Below are 20,000 nucleotides of genomic sequence, written 5' to 3' on the forward strand. Positions count from 1 at the left end.
CAAATTAAAAAATTGTTACGCGCTGGCATGAGCCTTGCACTCGTTTTGCCGATCGGACGTGAAAACTTCTTCTGTCTATCATCTCGTATCGCACTCGAGTTATATTCCTCGCATGTTGTATCGATCGTATACGTGCATTACGTGTATACATACATACGTATTCCACAAATGCATGTAGTTGTACATACTACATGTATATCTTCGCACGTCGATCGCATCAACGCAGTCCCTGATAGTCCCTGAAACGTAAAATAATCGAACGGGCAGTTTACATCATGGAGGAGGAAGTGTACGAGGAAAATGTGGAAAGAATGGCGGAGAATGGAAAGTTTCTGAAGATCGATTCTGAACACGAGTATAGATATGATGACTTTTTCGAAGTGGAACAATCCCTCGACTCGGAAGAGGAAAAACCTTTCGAGGAAAGAGAATGGGAAGAAGAGAAAAAACCATGTAGGTTATAGTCCCTGAGAGGAAATTTGACATAATGATAACTGATGAATATATTATGATACATTTGTTATTAATGATACATATATTTCTTTTAGAACCGCATCGAAAAATATCCTAATGCATTCTCAAATAAAAAAAAACGCAAAATACGGTGAAGATTGAATCTTGGTATCTAATATAATATTTATTTATATAAATTTTAAATACGCTTTTCAATAAACAGATTAACTGTCAGACTTAAAACATAATTATAAATTAAAGCTGAAATAATATCTTAAAATAAATTAATAATCAATTTAATAATGATTGTAACATACGGAAAAATAATTTTACTGAAGTATCTAAAAATTGAACTAAATAATATTATATTGGATCAAAATAATTACGTATAAATTTTAAGCATAATGAGTAATGCTGCAAAAATACACATTTATATAAACAAAAATTAATAATTTTTTTCATAACTTTTGCCGGTTTGATACTTAATCATATCATTCATATTTACGGTCGGTTAAATTTACGATTCATTGTTAACACAGCAATATTTTACTTTATAGATATTAACTAGTTTGTGCGTTCTATAATATACATGGTTTCAATAATCCAACAAAATTATTTTCAGATTTGTATTTAAATTGCAAAGAACTTTTTATAAAATGAATAGCCTGCTAATCATGGCTAATATTTTAGAAATATTTTAAAAAATTATTAGGTGTTAAGATTTAGCCTTAATCGTATTTGGCGCTCCTTTTGTACTAATTATTTGTATTATTTATAATATCTAGTTTAACTTATTATTATTAACACATTTATTAATTATTTCGCCTCCTCACTGTGTGTGTGAGGAGAAAGCTAAAGTTAAAACAAAACTAAATACAGAGTTTAAGACATTGTTAAGTGTATATTTTTTTGAATTTGTGTAATAAAAATATTCCGTTTGTTAACTCAAAAACAAAACAAGTACTTTTTAATAGAAATACATTCTGTTAAAGCATACAACAAGCACGTTCGAAGAAACAACGTCAATAACGTCAAATGTAGAAATATTGAAACTTTGTAACGAATGGGTTAAAATTATGTGTCGGACGAAGATCGATGATGCGTATCGGATACGTGTGTCGGGTGGAAGTACGCATAGTGTTAACAATGAAACGTAAACTTAGCCGACCGTAAATATGTTCAAATATGAATGACGCGATTTAAAGCACAGAGTTGGCAAAAATAATGAAAAACATTATTGATTTTGACTTATTTAAATGTGAATCATGCGAATTCGATAAAAATGTTGACCGCGCTCAGAAAAAAACATAGCAGCAACAACTATAAAGGTTTTAAAGCAATTATTATACAAGATTTCATATACATTTTATATATATATATAAGTCTATTAATCAGAAAATTTTTAATATTTTATAATAGCATAATTAATTTGTCTAATAAATAAAACCTTGCTATGTTATCTTAAAAATTAAAAAAATCGCAGGAAACTGTTTACTATAATTTTCTTACTGTCTAAAGAGTAGTCGTGAATTATTTTATTTGTTTCATTGTTCTGTCAGCTGTACAAGATTGGGAAAGAGAAGCGAAGAAGAAAATTCGTATAGAAATGGATGATCCGTCAATGGGAAGACGGAGAACTGTCTATGATCTCAATGCTTACTCCTCTTCCCGACCGTCCGTGAGCGACATTTGGAAATCTAACACGACGCAGATAACCACAGAGCCATCAAAGAAAATTCGATATTCCGTGTCGATGGTGAATATTTCAGCGTGCAAGCGATTTATTCTATTTTCAAAACTTTCGGGTTATTGAATTGTTCTGTCAAACGTAAGATTTTAAAAGTATTCACGACAAAGATTCTACAGAATTATATCTGGATAAGAGATAAGACGTTATTAATTTTAAACACATCTCTATAATGTATCAGATATATATAATATTTATTTATATTTTTACAATATTTCGACAAAAGAGGCATCACTTTAGGAGAGAAAAAAGAATATTAATGTATAAAATTAAATTTCTGTTGAATTAAACTTACAATTAGGGAATACCGGGGCTCGCAAGAATCGATCTGTCATCGTTGACACAGAAGATCGTGGGTTGTATCATTGGGGAAGATGTTACCACGGAATTTCCTTGGATGCGCGTTAGAAAGGATATCATAGAGGACAACATAGACTTACACTCTGAGAGCAGTGACTTTTTGCCGGTAAAGGACGAGGTTCATGCGTTTCCTGACGATAAGATTTTCATCGGCTACGCACCGTCCCTAATTGAAGAGGGCCAATTCTACATTGTCCTCACCGAGGAAGGCAGGGACGCTGTAGTGAGACATATACATGAGCAAAGGGAGGAACATGAAAATCGCGTAAAAAATGCAATTTACAAGTCTCCTGGCCAATGGCGCGACTTGGGAAGCGGTGCCGACGTTGATGCCAATGTCGCTAAGAACACAAGGCCGCTATTCGAGATTGAGGTTTGCGTACAGAAAAAAAAAATTTTAATTATCATAATTTAACTGTAATTTATAGTTTTTTTCAGTACCAATTACACTTTTTTTGGTAGAATTATATGTTAGTTTTATATTTGGCGCCCTTGTAAGTATGGCGTAGGTTGGTAACACTCGCTGTACCTTTCCTTTTGATTTTTGTTGGCGCTCGCCACTTCTTCTTCCCTGCCTTTTTTTTTATGTGCGTCTTGCGTTTTACTTTATATAACGTGCGAAATATCCTTTTCTTTGTGTACACAATTTAGCGCAAATAAAGTGTTAAAACCCTCATTATAAATATTATTATTATTCACATTAAAGCAATAACTATAAAAATACAACTTTTGATCGTAATTATTTTATCAGTTATAAATACCTTTTTCTCGATACAAAGCATTAAAAACTCATAATCTAATTCATTAAACAGTCATAGTTTTGGTTTGGACACATTAAAAATTACATTTGCGGTTTGAAATTAAAGAATCACAATCTGGTCAATCTACTATTCCCAAAGAATAAAAATTGATATAAAACATCATTTATTAATTTACAAAAGATAAAATAATCTAATAAATAATTAGAGGATTAAGTACAATAATATCTACAATAATTTAATATTTTGAGAACTTGAAAAAATTAAAGCTTTTTCCAGAAATTAAACTTGAATGAACTTTTTATAAAATAAGTGAATTGAAAAATACTATACTAAATTCCTCAGTTGTTAATAAAAATTGACAGAGCATGTTGCATATCGCATTAGCGAATTCTGACATGAGTGTTCTTGTAATTTTCGTCAAACGATGCATCGCAACTTTCATTGCGCCATTGTCAACATTTTCTGCATATCTTTCTGCGACTTGCATATCAATTTGATTTCATGTTCAAGCATCAAGCAACACAATCCGCAATTTTTTCAAAATTTTTATTACGTCTCGACAGCCCGTATTATGCAAGCGTTGATATAGTTCGCATTCACTAACACTGAAACGCAGTATTACAGCGATTATCGTAAATTTCTATTAATCTCGCCTCTATAAATATTAGCCTCAGTGATTCAACAATAATATTGCAGCGGTGTTCACAAATCGCAATAAATTATTTATTAATCATTTTATCCTGATTTCAATCAGGCAAGAAGCAGTTTATAAATCCCACAATGCTCGCGATTGTTTAATCGTATTTATGAGAGGTACTGTATGGGAGATATATCGTATAGCCCGCACCGTCGATGATGCACCGGGCGATTCATATCTTTCGTATTTAATTATACGATCAGGTTACGTCTACCGCTGATTTGCTGAACGTGTCGATAAATCTAACGGACAGGAAGGCGGATGATCAGAGGGACGGATACATTGAGCTGCTACCGAACAGCCGGCAAATATTTGAGAATGTACAGCGTAAATTGGTAAGCAGGTATACGCAAGTGACGCCGATCGTACGACACAACGAGGCGCAAACGGCACCATCGATATCTGTCAATTCTTGGTACCAATATCTGTACGAATACGAGACAGTCGATTTGTCTACTTATACCGAAGAGAAGATAGAGTCCTTGAAAGATTTCCTGGAACGCTACACTGATGACATATGCGATCAGGTAATATTACAAATTCATTAATTTTATAGTTTTTTAGATAATATATAATTAAAATATAATACGTTATAATATAAATTTATTGACTTATTTATACCACACTTTAAATAACGTATAATTAAAATACAGTCAAAATATAATAAAATATAATTATAATTATAATTGAAATATAATATATGTTATCATAATTTAATTACAAGATTAATTATTAAAATATTTAATTTTTTTTTATGAGAGCTCAAGAGATAATGATATTTCTAATTTATTAATTATTTTGTCATATAGGTTTTAATGAATTCTACGTGGGATATATATACGAATGATTATGCAAATTTGGTGCGCAGTGAAAAGGACACGCAGACACCTATGCCTATAGGCTATGAAGAACATCAAAGCTACTACGATGGAAAGATCATTCTGGATAAAGTTATCAATGATCTCTGCTGGCATCCATTTTGGACCGGAATAACGATAGCTACTTATACTCAGCATGCGAAGGGCGAGCATTTAACAGGTCCCAAAACTTACGATGAGGTTTGGCAAATGCAAATTATTATACTTCTAAAAAAATTGTATTTATTTTATTCATAACATTGATATAAACTGATATTTTCAATCTCAAAGAAAAATTTATTGTTAATGCAGAATATATTTTTCTATTGACAAAAACACACATGTGTATTATAATCATAATAAAATATAATGTATACAAAATCGCAGGATTGGCAAGTAACGCGTTATTTGTAACGTCGTTACCGTTACAAGTTACTTTTTTCGGTAACGAATGGATAACGGCGTTATATTTTCTTCTGAGTAACGTTTTTGGTAACGCAGTTACATTTTTGAGGTGATGGTAACGATTTCACTAGTTACTTTTATCGTTACTTTATGTAAGTTAGGTAGGTTCTTTGCTTTATTGTAGCTTTCTGCTGCTGTTTGTAGTTTGCGATACGAGTACATATTACGTATCATGTAATGACAGTTGATACGATTTTATAAGACGCAATATTCTGCATTATTTGATTTGTGAGTAATGATTTTGTAAATAATTTATTTGGGAATTTATATATATACATTTCAGTTTTTGACCTTTAATCTTCTACTAAAAGATAGAAATCTCTGTTAAATTTTAATATGTACTGCAAAAATCTGCATATAATATTGTGTAAGTATAAAAAAAGTAACGAAAAAAATAACGACTCGTTATATTTTTTAGTAGAGGAACGGTAACTAATTACTTTTGCAAATCAGTAACGAGTGTACGGTAACGAATTACTTTTCAGGAAAAAGAACGGTAACGGTAACTAGTTATTTTTATGAGGTAACGTTGTCAACCCTGCTGAAAATCGTACGTTCTCATGAACAGGTATCCTTAGCCTGCGAGGGAAACAATAAAGTACTAATATGGTCTTTCAACGACTGCTTGTCACCTAAACTAATTCTTGAATGTCCACGAGAAGTGACATCCGTTTCTGTCTGTCCTATCGATAGTAGCATCATCATAGGTGGCTGCATAAATGGCCAGGTGATAAAAATAAATTTTCTTTTTTCTTATTTTATCATATGTTTTTTTGAGGGGGAAATAAATCTTTGACTGATAGCTGAATTACTTGAAACCAAATGGCTATTCATTAGTCTTCGAAGATTATTCGTACACATCCTTCGCATTGCAAGGGTGTAAAAAGTATAAAACTTTAAAACTACTACTTTTTTACTGTTTGCTTCATATATTTTGAATGGCTTTTTGATTATTAGATAGAGTAGGAGAGAATGTCCTAAATCGGACCTTTTAATTTAAATAAATACAGTTAAGCAGATTTGCGTGCTATTTATAATGTAAAGTCTTTATAAGACAGCGAACATGTGACAGCATGGTTTGGCAGTACTCTGTCATGACGTTCATAAAATAGACGCAATATGGTGTATATTTTCGGCTATCATGCGAACATTTTTTTAAAAAAGAAAATTCTTGTTTAAAGGATGTCAAAAATTTGAACGATAATTCATTTAAGATAATTAAAGAGTGTCGAATTCAAAAATATCAGAGTTTTGTGATTACTTTTACGGTTTATTGTAAAATTTGTTCCAATCATCCGAAAGAACCCGTGTCCAAATCGGACCTCTTTTTAGGTGTCCAAATCGGACCCATACAAAAAACACTAAAAAGACGAGTAAGTTAGCTAATTCATCGAAAAAAGAAGGTTCGCCTGGTTGTAGTACTGGTAATCGACCGATCAGATCTGGTCTAAGGAACACTAAATCAATAAAATATCATATGTGTCATCAGACTCAGATTGATGAAATTTTTTATTGATTTTAATTCTAATAATATAAACTGTATTTTTATCTTTGAGTCTTAAATTGCTCGTTTCCACTCGATACTAACAAAAATTAATTGAAATATTTAAAAATTCTATCTAAAAGTCCATAAAAATAGGAGAGATCCGATTTGGAACTCATAGTTCCAAATCGGATCAGAAAATGCATTTTTACATTTTCCATTGTAGTTCGACACAGGTAGAGATACGTTAAAATGGTCTCAAGCAAAATTGAAGGCAATTAAATGATCTTTCGAACGTCACCATTGATTTTATGATCGGACTTTATTTACACCTTATAGGAAACGAAAACTGCAAATAGATCCGATTTAGACCACTCTCCCCTATTGATAAAAAATGATGCAGTTGCAATACTTTTAAATATTCAATCAAATTTAAATCGATTTCTTAAGTTAAATAATATATTTTGTTATTTTGATCTTTTAAATGTATCAAAATTTTAATACAGTACACGTAAAAATCAAACTAATCAATCTATTTTTGTGTTAAAATTTCTTAATTTTAAAGCACATTCATATTAATGTGTGTGCGCTTTTGTGTTAATCATTAAACTAAATTTAATATCTATTTTATAATTAATACTATATTTAAGTACTGATATCCAATTTCAGACTAAATATAAGAATTCTCTTATTTAATTAGATGAATCTAATACATTTCTTCAGTTAAATTTTATAATTCCACACACACATTATTTAATTAAATTAACGACATATTGAATAAGAGCAGTAGCGATCTATAGAAATGGTTAAAAATAACTCAAATTGAGTATAGATTGATATCATGAATTTAACAGGATACATCTTTTTCGGAGGTTAAGAAAATTGGAAAAAAATCGGAAAATAATTTGGTAGCAAAAACACGTATGAATTTAATATTTTTCTCATTTCACAAACGATCAATGGCTATCCACCAATATCGATTAACCCGTTACTGCGATGTACCCCGAAGCATTCGCATTCGCTTGACATGTCATCCCCGCGAATGAATAACGCGACACGCGTGTGTTCGTAAACAAATTCTTCCGATGGACACGGCAATCCGATGGAACACGATCGGTATCAATCACGTATATCGAAAAACACATCGCGATGGTGCCGTGGATCCACCGGGTGTTCCCAGCTTGTCACTGCGTGCCGTTCCCGTTTCAGACGTGAAAATTCGAAAAGTGCGTCGGCAATCATGGCGAACGCGAACAACAAACGTAACGTGAATATCGTATGCAAGCGGGATCTCCTATTTCCATTAATTCATCGCGACGATTCTCTCGTTGCTCCTCTCGATGTTCTGGATACCAGATGACCCGAGACGCTCATTGATCGGACAATTAAATATTGTGAAATGCGTCGAAAATGCGCGACGAATGTGAACAATGCCGAGAAACGCATTCCTGTTCGTAAAAATCAAGTAAAAGGAACGGCGAATGTCCGAAATATTAAACTTTTCATATACTTTTTCAAATAGATTGTTGCACGAAGATATTGTAACAACATAAAGTTCGATCAGTTTTATTCAGGCTTACTTCTATTATCGAAAAAAGTAAAATTTCATTTTCTTTTATTGCAAAAAAATTTATTTTTATTGTAAGTTTGTTAGCCAGTATTGTTTCATATTTCTCTAATTTTTATCAACACTCTACTGTCTAAATTGAAAACTGCGCGAATTTTCTTAATTACCTAACACTATTTGTGAGCTGAAATTAGCAAATTTTGAACAAGAAGGGGAGCGTGTCTGGGAAAATGTATGGGAAAACATCTCGTTGCAAGCTGTAACCGTGAAACTCAAAAGTCTAGACTACAGTAAAACGAGACGAGAGGAGAGAGGATGAGCGAACGACGATAAAATCCATCCATATCCTTGCCGTAGATCGCCATCTGGCACATTCCCGGCAAAATCGAGCAGGTGGAGACGGTGGTGACACAGACGAGCGACCAAGTGAAGTACAGCATCGCGATGAAGAGCTTGATGACATGGATGCGCGAGACGACGGCGACGTCGTTGATCAGTCCAACGGCGATGTCCGCCCTCAAGTACAGCCAGAAGGCGGGCATCACCCAGATAGTCTGGGTGCCCTCGCATCACAAGGTCGACAAAAACGGCCGGATCTCGTCCTTGCCGGAAGACGCGTCCCTGGACAATCTAAGCTATCAGTTCGTAACCGCCAGCAAGGACGGCACCGTCGCTTTTTGGGATCTTAAGTAAGCATCGTCTTTGCCTGTCGACCTTTTAACGTATTTATTATTTAACAGATGCTCTTATTTTTCATGTATAATATAACCTTTTTAAAATTGTTAACAAGTCTTAATTTACTGATGAGAATAATATTCAATGTATAATAAAACAATTTCTCATGTAATACGTGGAAAAAGCATTTTATTTCTTCTTAATGCTGCATTATGTAGAAAGTAAGTGCTTTTGTATTTACATAATATAATCGGATATTAAATCAAGAAGGAATATGAAATTGACAAAATATAACATGATAGGAAGATTATAAAATAAAGATCATAATCTTCCTGCCACTTTGTATTTTGTCAATTTCGTATTCCTTTTTGATTAAGAGATCCGATTATAATTATATAAGTACAAAAAAGCATTTATTTTTCACATAAAGCATTATTAAGATGGAAAATGCTTTTTTCATGTATTATATGAGGAAAGAATTATTTTCAAATTGCTATATCTCGAAAAATCATATCAAATTTTCATAAAATTCGTGTTCATTAAGCAAAAATATGTCGGATATAATTATCCATATTCACATGTTGCAAAACGAAATTAGACCATGTAACATACTCATATTTTTTACTTTTGTCTACTCAGTTTTCTATAAACATTCTACTAATTTTTCCTATTAAATATTAACTATTGGCGATGAAATGAATGTCGTTGTTTATCATTTTGCAAATACTTTTAACAATAGAAGTTTCATCAAACCGGTGTATACATATTGGACAGTATTCCTTATAAGTAAAATATTTAATATATTATTACTTATTTTTAATATTGAGGTTTGACAGTATTATTAGTGGTTCCGTAAGAATTAGGGCAGATATTAACATTATTGATATTCTGTCGCATTACGCGAACAGTTCCATTGGTTGAGGATTAAACTAAACGTGACCCCCGAGGAGTCGCATCGAATCGATGTCGATTCATCGAACGAATTTTCTTATGAACTACGGCGCCATTCGACTCAGAAGAATAAGAAATAAAATATTCAAGAGAATAGTGGAAGACGATTGTTCTCTTTATCTTTCATTTTCGCAATACTCTGCGTCCTGGTGTCAGTAAAAATGCTACGTCATTTTTTCTTAAAAATGCAAAAACATCGGCTGGCGTATGACGGTCGGGCTGGTCTCGACCTGAACCCAGCAATTGGTAACCAAGGTCCGGAGCCGTCGTATCTCCCGAGACTGGAAGTTAGCGACTTCGAATGTTCGACGGGCGCGAAACTTGTCGCAAGCGAAACGTTAAAGAGCCGAGCTCCGTCTCTTGCCTTTCAAGTCCTTCGCTCCGGACGCGGGACGACGAACCGCCTTCCGTTTTCTCCCCACACCCCGTCCATCCATCCTTCTCGAGAAACTCTCCCGGAACCGTAATGGTCCTGCGACTTGACTCACCGTCGCTCCTCGATTCTCCGAAGTTGGCGTTTATATGGTCCGAAAATGGATAGACCATCCCTCCATAATCGTTGATCGGTATTCAGTCCTCGCTCGCTTCTAACCCTTCCCGCGTCCCTTGCCGTAGTCCAGAGTAGTAGTCCTCCGGACCTACTAACTCCCAAGCACTCCTTGGCCTCGTCGATCTCTGTGCACGCTTAGTAGGGTGAGAGGGAGAGTCGCTCTTCATTTCGGCTGTGCCACAATGACTATGTAGATGTTCCAATACTAGTGAATTGTTTCCTCACTTGATTCGAAATTGGTGCGATATTTACGAGATTACACCGCATTCTACGTCTTGCTGAGAGAAATGAGCATGTTTGCGCGAAATTACACCGACAGAGATAAATTTTCGAACAAATAGTAATTAATAAAACAAATCTTGTAATAGATATAAATTTAATAGTCGATTATAAAATTTCGTTTTTCTGTTTTTTTTTTCTACAAGATATTTAAATAAAAAGTATACACAGAAAAAAATAGCTAAAAACTTCACTGATTGAGCAAACCTACCATCGTAATATACGAACAGTCAGTTTTCTATGTTGAAGTAATAAAGTTGGTAGCTGAATAATATTAGCGACTTGTTAAACCATCAAATCTTCTTAGTTATAGATGTTGGAATTCGCGCAGTAAGCTATAGCTTTTATCATCGAATCTATTTTATTCCGTGTACATATAAAACAAGTGCTATAATCTTCTAGTTCTAGTAACTGTATAGATGGAAAATTTGTTAAATTACAATGTTACATTTAATACGTTTCACTTGTTTCAAACAATCTATCTAAATTTTTTAATTTAACTTAATTAGTTTGTAACACAAATATAAAATGTGTTTACTGTGTACCTTCATTTTAATAATATCTCGTTTTTATTTACGAGATAACGCATAGAAATATTTTTTTCCTGACGAAAGGAACGTTGATTTGAAAGGTGGCGACCTACGGAGAAGGACATTCAGCAAGCTCGTAAAGAAAAGAAGAAGATTCATCCACGTATACAGAAATCCATGGCGCAGCCGACGTCACCCTTCAAAATTCTCGATCATGTCTTCACTCCCCACTACATCCTCGTGATTCAATATCCGGACGAGAGTCGGCAGCTCGTGATAACGACTCTCAGCATGTACAATCCGAAGTTTCGCAAGGAACAAGTCGAACCGTTCCCGATGACAAGAGACGACCCCACAATTAGAAAGTACTACAGACCTATAATCGAGAAAGCGAACTACGTCATGGAGCCAAAGATCCTCATCGGTACTGTCGAAGGTAAAAAGTGACTTATTTAACGTTTTCTTACAACTGAAATTTTCGTTGGCAAGTTGAGAGACACGACACGACTATACCCGAGTTCATTAATGTTAATGCGATTCAGATGCGATAAACACAATTAATTATACTTAAATCGCCCTAAACAAGATTGATCTAATTTGATATTAACGACAGTAAAGTGGATTAAAGCGTAAACGACGGCAACAGGTGATTTTGGTTGCGTAACGTGGACCGGCTACGAATTCGCCACCGACGTGGGCATGAATCGCGAAATGGCACGGTGGCTCTGGATGAAGAAGATGCACGACGGACCGGTTACGCACACGGTCAGATCCAATTACTACCATCAGGTGGTGGTCACGATAGGCGGCAAGATCTTCGCCGTGTGGCGGGACGACTTCGGCGAGCCGCTCATTTGGAAAAAATCCAACGTCGGGTAGGAAAAAGAAATTCGCGCGGCATCGTCCGACTAGAGCAAACTGAACCTTCGCTTCCACGTCATAGAGTATACGTCCGAGCGCTAAGTGATTCTTGTCATGCACGGAGAAGAGAGAATGGCAATGATGATAAAAATGGGAAAGAAGTAGAAGAGAGTTGTTCGTCTTGAAATAACCGCGGACACGGGCGAGACCGCGCGAAATTGCTCGCGGAGCGAAATTACTACTCAAGAAGAAACGTCAATATCGCGAGAGTTAACGAAACATAGATCATGAATATACATGAACGCGCGGCATGAACACACGGCTCTCGCGCAGGTTCCGCTCGCGTTTCATTCGGAATAAAAATAACGAGCACGAGCGCGCGCAATAAATTGCCGCGGTGTACAGCGTGTAATTGCGACGATAGCATTTGGTATTACCCGACGTACAAGCATTGACGCCCGTTTTGTTCGCTCGTTTCACGCGTCGCACATAGCGTTTTGGCGAAAGTCGAACTTTCGGTATGATCTGTGTGACAATATGATTATAAGTTACATTTACAGCCTGCGCGCTTTGCTATTCCGTTAATGAAAGCTCTCGCGCTTTACTATTTCATTAATAACAGCTATTGTCGAAGTATTTTCAGTCGCGCACGGTTGACCCAACAGTCATTATCGGATGTTGTCAAGTATGCCCACGTTCTCACAATTCTAACACTCAACAGATATTTCCGAGGTCTATTTCATCTCGTTAACTCTATAAATTTTTCGTAATTTTGGAGAGACAACGACAAATATCTTCCATTTAAAATTATCTAAAAAAAATCAGCTGTCAATACACAGGATAACAAAAAATTTAGTTATAGTTTTGTATTTAATCAAATTATTAGAAACGTGTGTATTTATAAAAAGTAAATTCTGAACTATCATTATAGTTATGTTTTGTTAAATACCAAGAAATATATTATAGTATAATTAACATTCAATTAAATAACCAGCTGAGCTTTCATATAGGCTCGCTTTATTAACGTAAACAACATTGGATTAAAGAGCGGGAAACAACATTGGATTAATGCTGATTCACGTCGTCTTTTATTAAATGCAGCTATTCGGCGTGCTCATGGGGAATTATACGTCCGACCGTTTTGATCTTGGGACGAATGGACGGTACTATAGAAATTTGGGATCTCGAAACCAAGAGTCACGAGCCGAGCTTCATGCAGAGTTTGTCTGGACGAATAATTACGGGCATCTATACTCACGAGCTACCGCTGGAGCCGCAGTGTATCGGATTTTGCGACTTTAATGGCTCCTTAAGGACGTTCACAGCACCGCGTGTCTTATTGACGTACGACGTGGGCGACGTCGAGTGGATGAAAAAGTTCATCGACCGACAGGTTCAAAGGGTGAGATAAAAGAAGTGTGACAGCGATATATCCAGAATGATATCGATTAAACGTCTGTACGAAGTAACTTGAAGCTTATAATATCAAAAGCAAAGTGTCTTATTAAATAAAAAGTATCGTATTACATATTAAAAAGATAGTTATCATACCAGTTATCAAATCCAATGATTCCGTAACGGAATAATTATCTGAGTTTTATTGTATACAAAAAGAAAATTTTGCTGAAGTATTCAAAAATTTAGATAGATACGGATCTGAAAATAATTTTATTGGACCATGAAAATAATAATGTAGGAAATTCATACTTGATGAGCAATGCTGCAAAAGTTTTGACTGATAACCTGTTTAAGCATCCTACAAAATTATTTTGATAATTCAAGAAAAATATACTCAGACCTGTATCTATACTTAAATTTTTTAGATACTTCAGTAAAATCATTTTTTCCGTCTAGCAATGATGTATTTTCATTTGAGATATCGTACGAGAAAGTCATTTCACACAGCATGAATCCCATAATTTCACAACATTACGTACAACACGTGTTACATTACATTTATGTTATTGAGTGTGAATTATAACGTTGACGTTATGTTGTCTCTAGTTGGTGTTTACTGAGATGTGAATCTCAACACGTATTTGTATTTACCCGCTTCACAAAACTATATGCTTCTACATACAAGACGAAAATGTACCTGAACTTATCATTCGTAAAAAGATTCTTCTTTCTTTGTTGTGTTATTTTTATATGAACTCACCATAAATTTTATTGCTAACGGCAATAAAAATTTGTTCATACATTGCATCCGTGTATAATTGTCTATTTCCGCACATATGATCAGATAAGCGAGTTTCGAGACTGGCAGAAGACGTGGCGCGAATCAAATATCGAGGACATTGAGATGAAGAAGAAATTGAGAAAAATGAAAGAGGAGAAAAAGCTTCTGGAGGCTGAAGAGAAGATTAAAGCTGACACGGTTGATGTGGCGGTTCGTGTAACTACACCTACGAGGCCTGCGGTATGCGATCAACCTAATATTCCACATCGATAAATAATTCAATGATTTTCGTTCCATTCATAGCGCCGCTTCAAGCGGCAGTTCGCACTACGTTATCGCACCTGAGCGAATCGAACGTTTACAGCCGCGTAAATAACGGCGATGCCTCTCGTGAATCCCTGGTCGGTTCAGTCTCTGCACATCCAGAGCAGAGAAAAGGAAACCGATCTCTCTTTCTTTTGCTAAGTTAATTTCGTACTATTCATAGCGTCGGAAGCCCTGGCAATTCATCGAGGAAGCCAGAGAACGATGGATGTCAATGGAAGTAAAGCGCATGCAACGACTGATCCTGGAAAAAAAAGGGCTCAGAAAGGACGTCCTCGAGAGGCAGCGCGCGCCGGTTCTTAGATTGCGACAGGAGGCGAGGACAAAGAAGCGTAAGATACGCGAGATCCTGAGTCTGCAGGACAGAATCTTTGAGGAAACCGTCGTGTTCCTCTTCCCGGAGCAGCATCAGGAGCGCAGAGAAACTTTGTTGCCGCCTTTGCCAGTCTCTGCGGCCGACAGACGCTTAACGATCGACGAGTTCATTAAGGAAGAAACCGCTCTTCGAAAAGAAGTACGTCAAGGGAAACAATTAATCTTACGGCCATCCTTTGCAAATAATTAGCACGGTATTGTGCTCCATAAATAATATAAAAAACACACGCTCAAATAGAATGTACATTACGACGTAAAATATCGATGTGATTGCGCAGAAACAATTAAATATATTATAATGACATTTCAGAGACTCTGTAAAACGAAAAATATGTTTTATATTATTTATGTCCTTTTGTTTGTCATTTTTACGTTTATGTATCGTTGTTTCGCTAATTGGTTTATATTTATTTGTATTTTTATTTTTTATTTATTTATTTTTCTGCTAAAGAAGATTCTGTATGTTTAAACAACTGTTTAATATATCATTGAAATAAAAAAATTAATTATAACTTTAATAAAAAAATTTTATTTTATAATTTATAACTTTAATGTTTTAAAAAAGTATATATAAAAAAACATATTACGAATCTTTCTATTTTATAAAGATATTTAACATTTTAACAATAAATATATATAAAAATGAAAACGTCAAAATATATGAGCAAGAAAGAATAATGTATAAATGAAAGATATTATAATATGTCTAAATGTCTTTAACTCGCACTCTCTATTACATAAAAATTGTATGTATCAAAATATTTATCTTCAAACATAAGTGTGCGAACAATATTAGACGCTAATTATTTCTTCTGTAAAAAGGATGTTTTTGCCGATCCTGAGGAAGAAATTATATACAATTTTCTGGAAGTACAAGCCGAGGTTCTGGTCAAATTAAAGAGCACGCCTTTCGAACGCACGTTCGACTGGCGCAAAGTACTCGCACAAGGGAAGTCTAGGAGAAGATCGATGGACATCGAACTCAAGAAGTTAAACAGGCTGAAGAAGACGTGCAAAGTGGACGATGCTGTAAACGATGCATCACGTCTTGCCGGCAACGTATAAAACGTGTACGAAGATACAGCTCTATTTTACATTTTGATTTGTGTTTTTTTTCATTCCTGAGATACCAGATTTGCAACTCAGATTTATGTGAATTTGTTTTATTGTGCTCGTTATATTTACGAAGAGAATTCTCTGGACAGAAGATTAATTTGATGTGCTAAACAGCATGACATAGCAATTTCTGTATCAATTTATTTTCCAGTTGCACGATGCTAAAAGTTCGAACGTGCAACAACAATTTTTGATAAGTTTAGGTAACTACATGCGATGTATCATAATTCTGTAGCGTTGTTCCATGAATCTACCGTCGTAATACATTTTAACAGAGCTACAGCCATTTTTCTTTCTAGAAATACCTTTGTGACTCTAAAATTACATTCATAATTTTGATTGTATTTCTGATAATGTATGTCCTAATGTAATAGTATTGTCGGAAAATGAAACCACGTATCCTCGTGAGTGTCATGCAAGTTTATACTCTTAGGGGTTCCTTTTAATCCCTTTAATCAGTACCGCTACACTACTTGCAACTGTAATGGCTACCTTTGAAACAAGGAAAGCCCAGAGTCTGCAAATATAACCTGATTTTGTGAGTTTACCGAATAAAAGTACCATATAAGAAAAGAACAAAGTATTACGGATAATTCTTTTATCACTCTATCTGAAAGGAAAAAGAATACGTATTTTTATATGCCTTCGAAGTGTTGCAGAATCTAATGTACACGTTGTTACGATAATTAAATATCTATATAAATAGAAGGCATACTCGTACATGATAGCAAAGAAAATAGAACGACTGGATAAGATAAAAGACTGTAATATTTTCAGTTAGGGATCTTAGGTTATTATATATGGAAATTCAACTTCATATATCATCAATCTTAAAGCGATTATAAGAGAGGAAATTATATAAATGCTAATTGTATTAATTTTAAGTATATATATATATCATTTATATTTTTCTAGTTTATTTGTGACAATCTCTGATCATACACTGTAATCAATATTTACGAATTACAATAATAATTACAGTAATGAGACATCGCGCGGGTAAAAGGGAAAATGCGGCAGTTAACGGTGACTGACGATCTTCGCTTCGGCGATAAAAGTGACGTAAAGGAATGTCTGGGAGCAGAGAGGACGAAAGGATGAAAAGTAGGAGGCGAGTCGGCAGCACTCGACGATTTTTCATAATTAAAGCGGATTAAAACTCAGCAGCGGGACCGTAAATGAATTTGAAATTTCAAACTAGGTACGCTCGCCTTCGCTTCTCCGTCGCGTTCCCGCTCTCCTTTTGTCATTCTTTCCCATCATAAACGGATCTGCGAGGGACCGTGGTTACCGTGGCGCAACTTGTATGGCGGGTTTATCTGCTTTTATTTCCCCGGAGTAACACACTTCTCCGATTTAATTTACTGCCTACTCCTTTGACACGAATGATACTTTCAATGTTCAAGCACATACAAAAAGAACAGTTTTGCTAGAATATCTAAAAATTTAGCTAGATAAAGATTTAAAAATAATATGATTGACCATCAGAATAATTGTGTAGGATGTTTAAGATTCTAATTGCTATGATAAATCAATAAGTAATCTTAACTTTGCTCTCTTAAATAAAGGTGTACGATTAAGATTATATATATTGACAGTGTTGCGCTTAGATAATTCAAAATTATCTAGATATAGATAAGATAAATGACACAAAAATGTATTTTAAATAAGATGAAGATGATTCATTTTATACTAATTTAGATAAAAGATGAAATTAAAAAAATTTTTATCTAGATAATTTTTATAAAGATAATTTTGTTTTTAAGTAATTATTTGGTAGTAAAACGATTTAGGATACAAAAAAATTCATTATTTTTATAAATATTTCATAAATATTTTATAAATATCATATTTTATAAATCTTGTATCTTTTTTAAATAAAAGTTTTTCGAATATATCATCTAATAAACGGTTTCTACATGGAATTAATATTTGTTATCCGCAACTAAAAAGACGTTCTACTGGTGCTGATGATGGCACAATAATGTATTATATTTTTTAAAAATTTGTTTAATGTGTGGATATAAATTCAGAATATCTAACTCTTTTAATTTGTTTTCTAAATATGAAAGTACTTCAATGTCGCTTTGAATGATTGGTGTCGAACTACCCAATTTTTTGTCTATATCGCGAAAAAAATCTTCATCACTACTACTACTGGAGGTTGACTGTTTACATAAAAATTTCTTACAATACTCTTCTACAATCTTAGATAAATTGAAAAAGATAATTTTTTTTTTTAATCTAAGATAAGATAAAGATAGTATATATTCTTAATAATCTAGATAAAGATAAGATAAAGCCATTTCTTCATCTAGATGATTATTTAGATAATTTTATCTAGATAACGGAAAATACTGTTTATTTACTCATCCACATAGAAGATCCAAAATTTTTTGTAATATTACTTATTACACTCGAACGTTCTACATAATTATTTTCAATCTGTATCTAGCTTTTAGATACTTCAGCAAAATTATTCTTTCCATACAGATAGGAATCAAAAGTGAGACTTTTGAAAATTACCTGACAATTGGAATTAGATAGTCAATCAGGAAAGCACAGAATGTACTCTAACAAAATATTTATAATTGTGAATAAAATAAACTTCCACGCAGTGTAAAAGCTTATGGTACATCACTATTGTTCAACTGTACCTACACTATGTAAAAGCTTATACAACGTTATTACTTAAAAAGTTGGTGCAGCTCTAAATAAAACAGACATGTGAGCACACATTGTAAAAAAATGTTCCCGATTATCAATGTTGCGATACTTTTTTTTCAATATTTTATCTATATCTATATATTGTTTTTCTAGATTTGTACCGATATACAAGATAGCTGGATTTAGCAGCAGAGCAGCTATGTGCAATATTTGAAACATTGTAACGACGCGACGGGACGAGAGGCTAAAGAACGAAAGCGGTTTTCGACCGAGGTCGAAAATAGTTTTGTATGGATGAGAACAAGTTGTAATTATTCGAAATAGCGGTGCTTTGTTCTAATCCGCGTGTCAGACGTCGCGGGATGCCGACTCTCGTTTCGCCCAACCCTTCCACCCCTGCGTAATTCTGAGAGTTGAAAGGTGAGTCTGCACGTGCTTCCGTAATGGCAATAATGACCGTATAAAAATTACGCCACGCGGGTTAAAAACAAAGAGCAACAAAAAGAGTCTGATCCAACAAGAAGTAAAAATCCCCTCCATTTACATTCACGCAATGGTGCTTCACGGATATCTATTAAGAATCACATCTCAAAGCATTATTAAAAAATTATAAAAATATATTAAAAGTATTTAAAAAAATATATATATATAATTCATAGAGATCTTATTTTTAATCAATTTATTTTATACTTGTTGAGCCTTCTATTAATTTATTTTATTTCATAGAGATTAATTTATAATAATAAATCAATTAATTTAAAATGTTTATTAAAAGAACTTGAAGCACATAACTTTGCCGTACAATTTTAAATACTATAAATATTCAAAAATTATATTTGTTTATTACACAGCTTGAAGGTCCAAATTTTTATATTAATTTAACACGAGATGTCTGTATTAGAAAGTAATACAAATATTATGTAAATATTAAATAAAAAGTATCATTTAAAAAAAAATAAATTATGAAATATTTCTTACACAGTGAAATAAACATTTAAAATGTGTTAAATGTTAAATGTTAAACAATAATTAATTAACGTATTATTAATTTACGTTTTATAATAAAAGTACATTATTGTTGTATTGCCAACTTATTTACTTAC

General features: G+C 33.8%; 1 protein-coding gene across 1 annotated transcript; it reads left to right on the forward strand.

Annotated features, from left to right (window-relative positions):
- The first annotated feature begins 275 nt into the window (after positions 1-275).
- Positions 276-16,179, forward strand: LOC108776944 (WD repeat-containing protein 63). The gene is made up of 13 exons (XM_018543699.1): positions 276-453; positions 2,013-2,209; positions 2,502-2,933; positions 4,222-4,545; positions 4,828-5,076; positions 5,909-6,067; positions 8,748-9,079; positions 11,477-11,811; positions 12,022-12,250; positions 13,338-13,638; positions 14,479-14,655; positions 14,903-15,192; positions 15,879-16,179. The coding sequence occupies exons 1-13, from the start codon at positions 276-278 to the stop codon at positions 16,177-16,179; spliced, it is 3,504 nt and encodes a 1,167-aa protein (XP_018399201.1).
- Positions 16,180-20,000: the final 3,821 nt, after the last annotated feature.

Source organism: Cyphomyrmex costatus, unplaced genomic scaffold (assembly GCF_001594065.2).
Source record: "Cyphomyrmex costatus isolate MS0001 unplaced genomic scaffold, Ccosl1.0 scaffold398, whole genome shotgun sequence".
Lineage (NCBI taxonomy): Eukaryota > Metazoa > Arthropoda > Insecta > Hymenoptera > Formicidae > Cyphomyrmex > Cyphomyrmex costatus.

Coding starts and splice junctions, on each gene's coding strand:
- LOC108776944 (XM_018543699.1), top strand. CDS start 276: ATGGAGGAGGAAGTGTACGAGGAAAATGTGGAAAGAATGGCGGAGAAT. Junction 9,080..11,476: donor GTCGCTTTTTGGGATCTTAA/GTAAGCATCGTC, acceptor TTGATTTGAAAG/GTGGCGACCTACGGAGAAGG. Junction 11,812..12,021: donor CCTCATCGGTACTGTCGAAG/GTAAAAAGTGAC, acceptor CGACGGCAACAG/GTGATTTTGGTTGCGTAACG.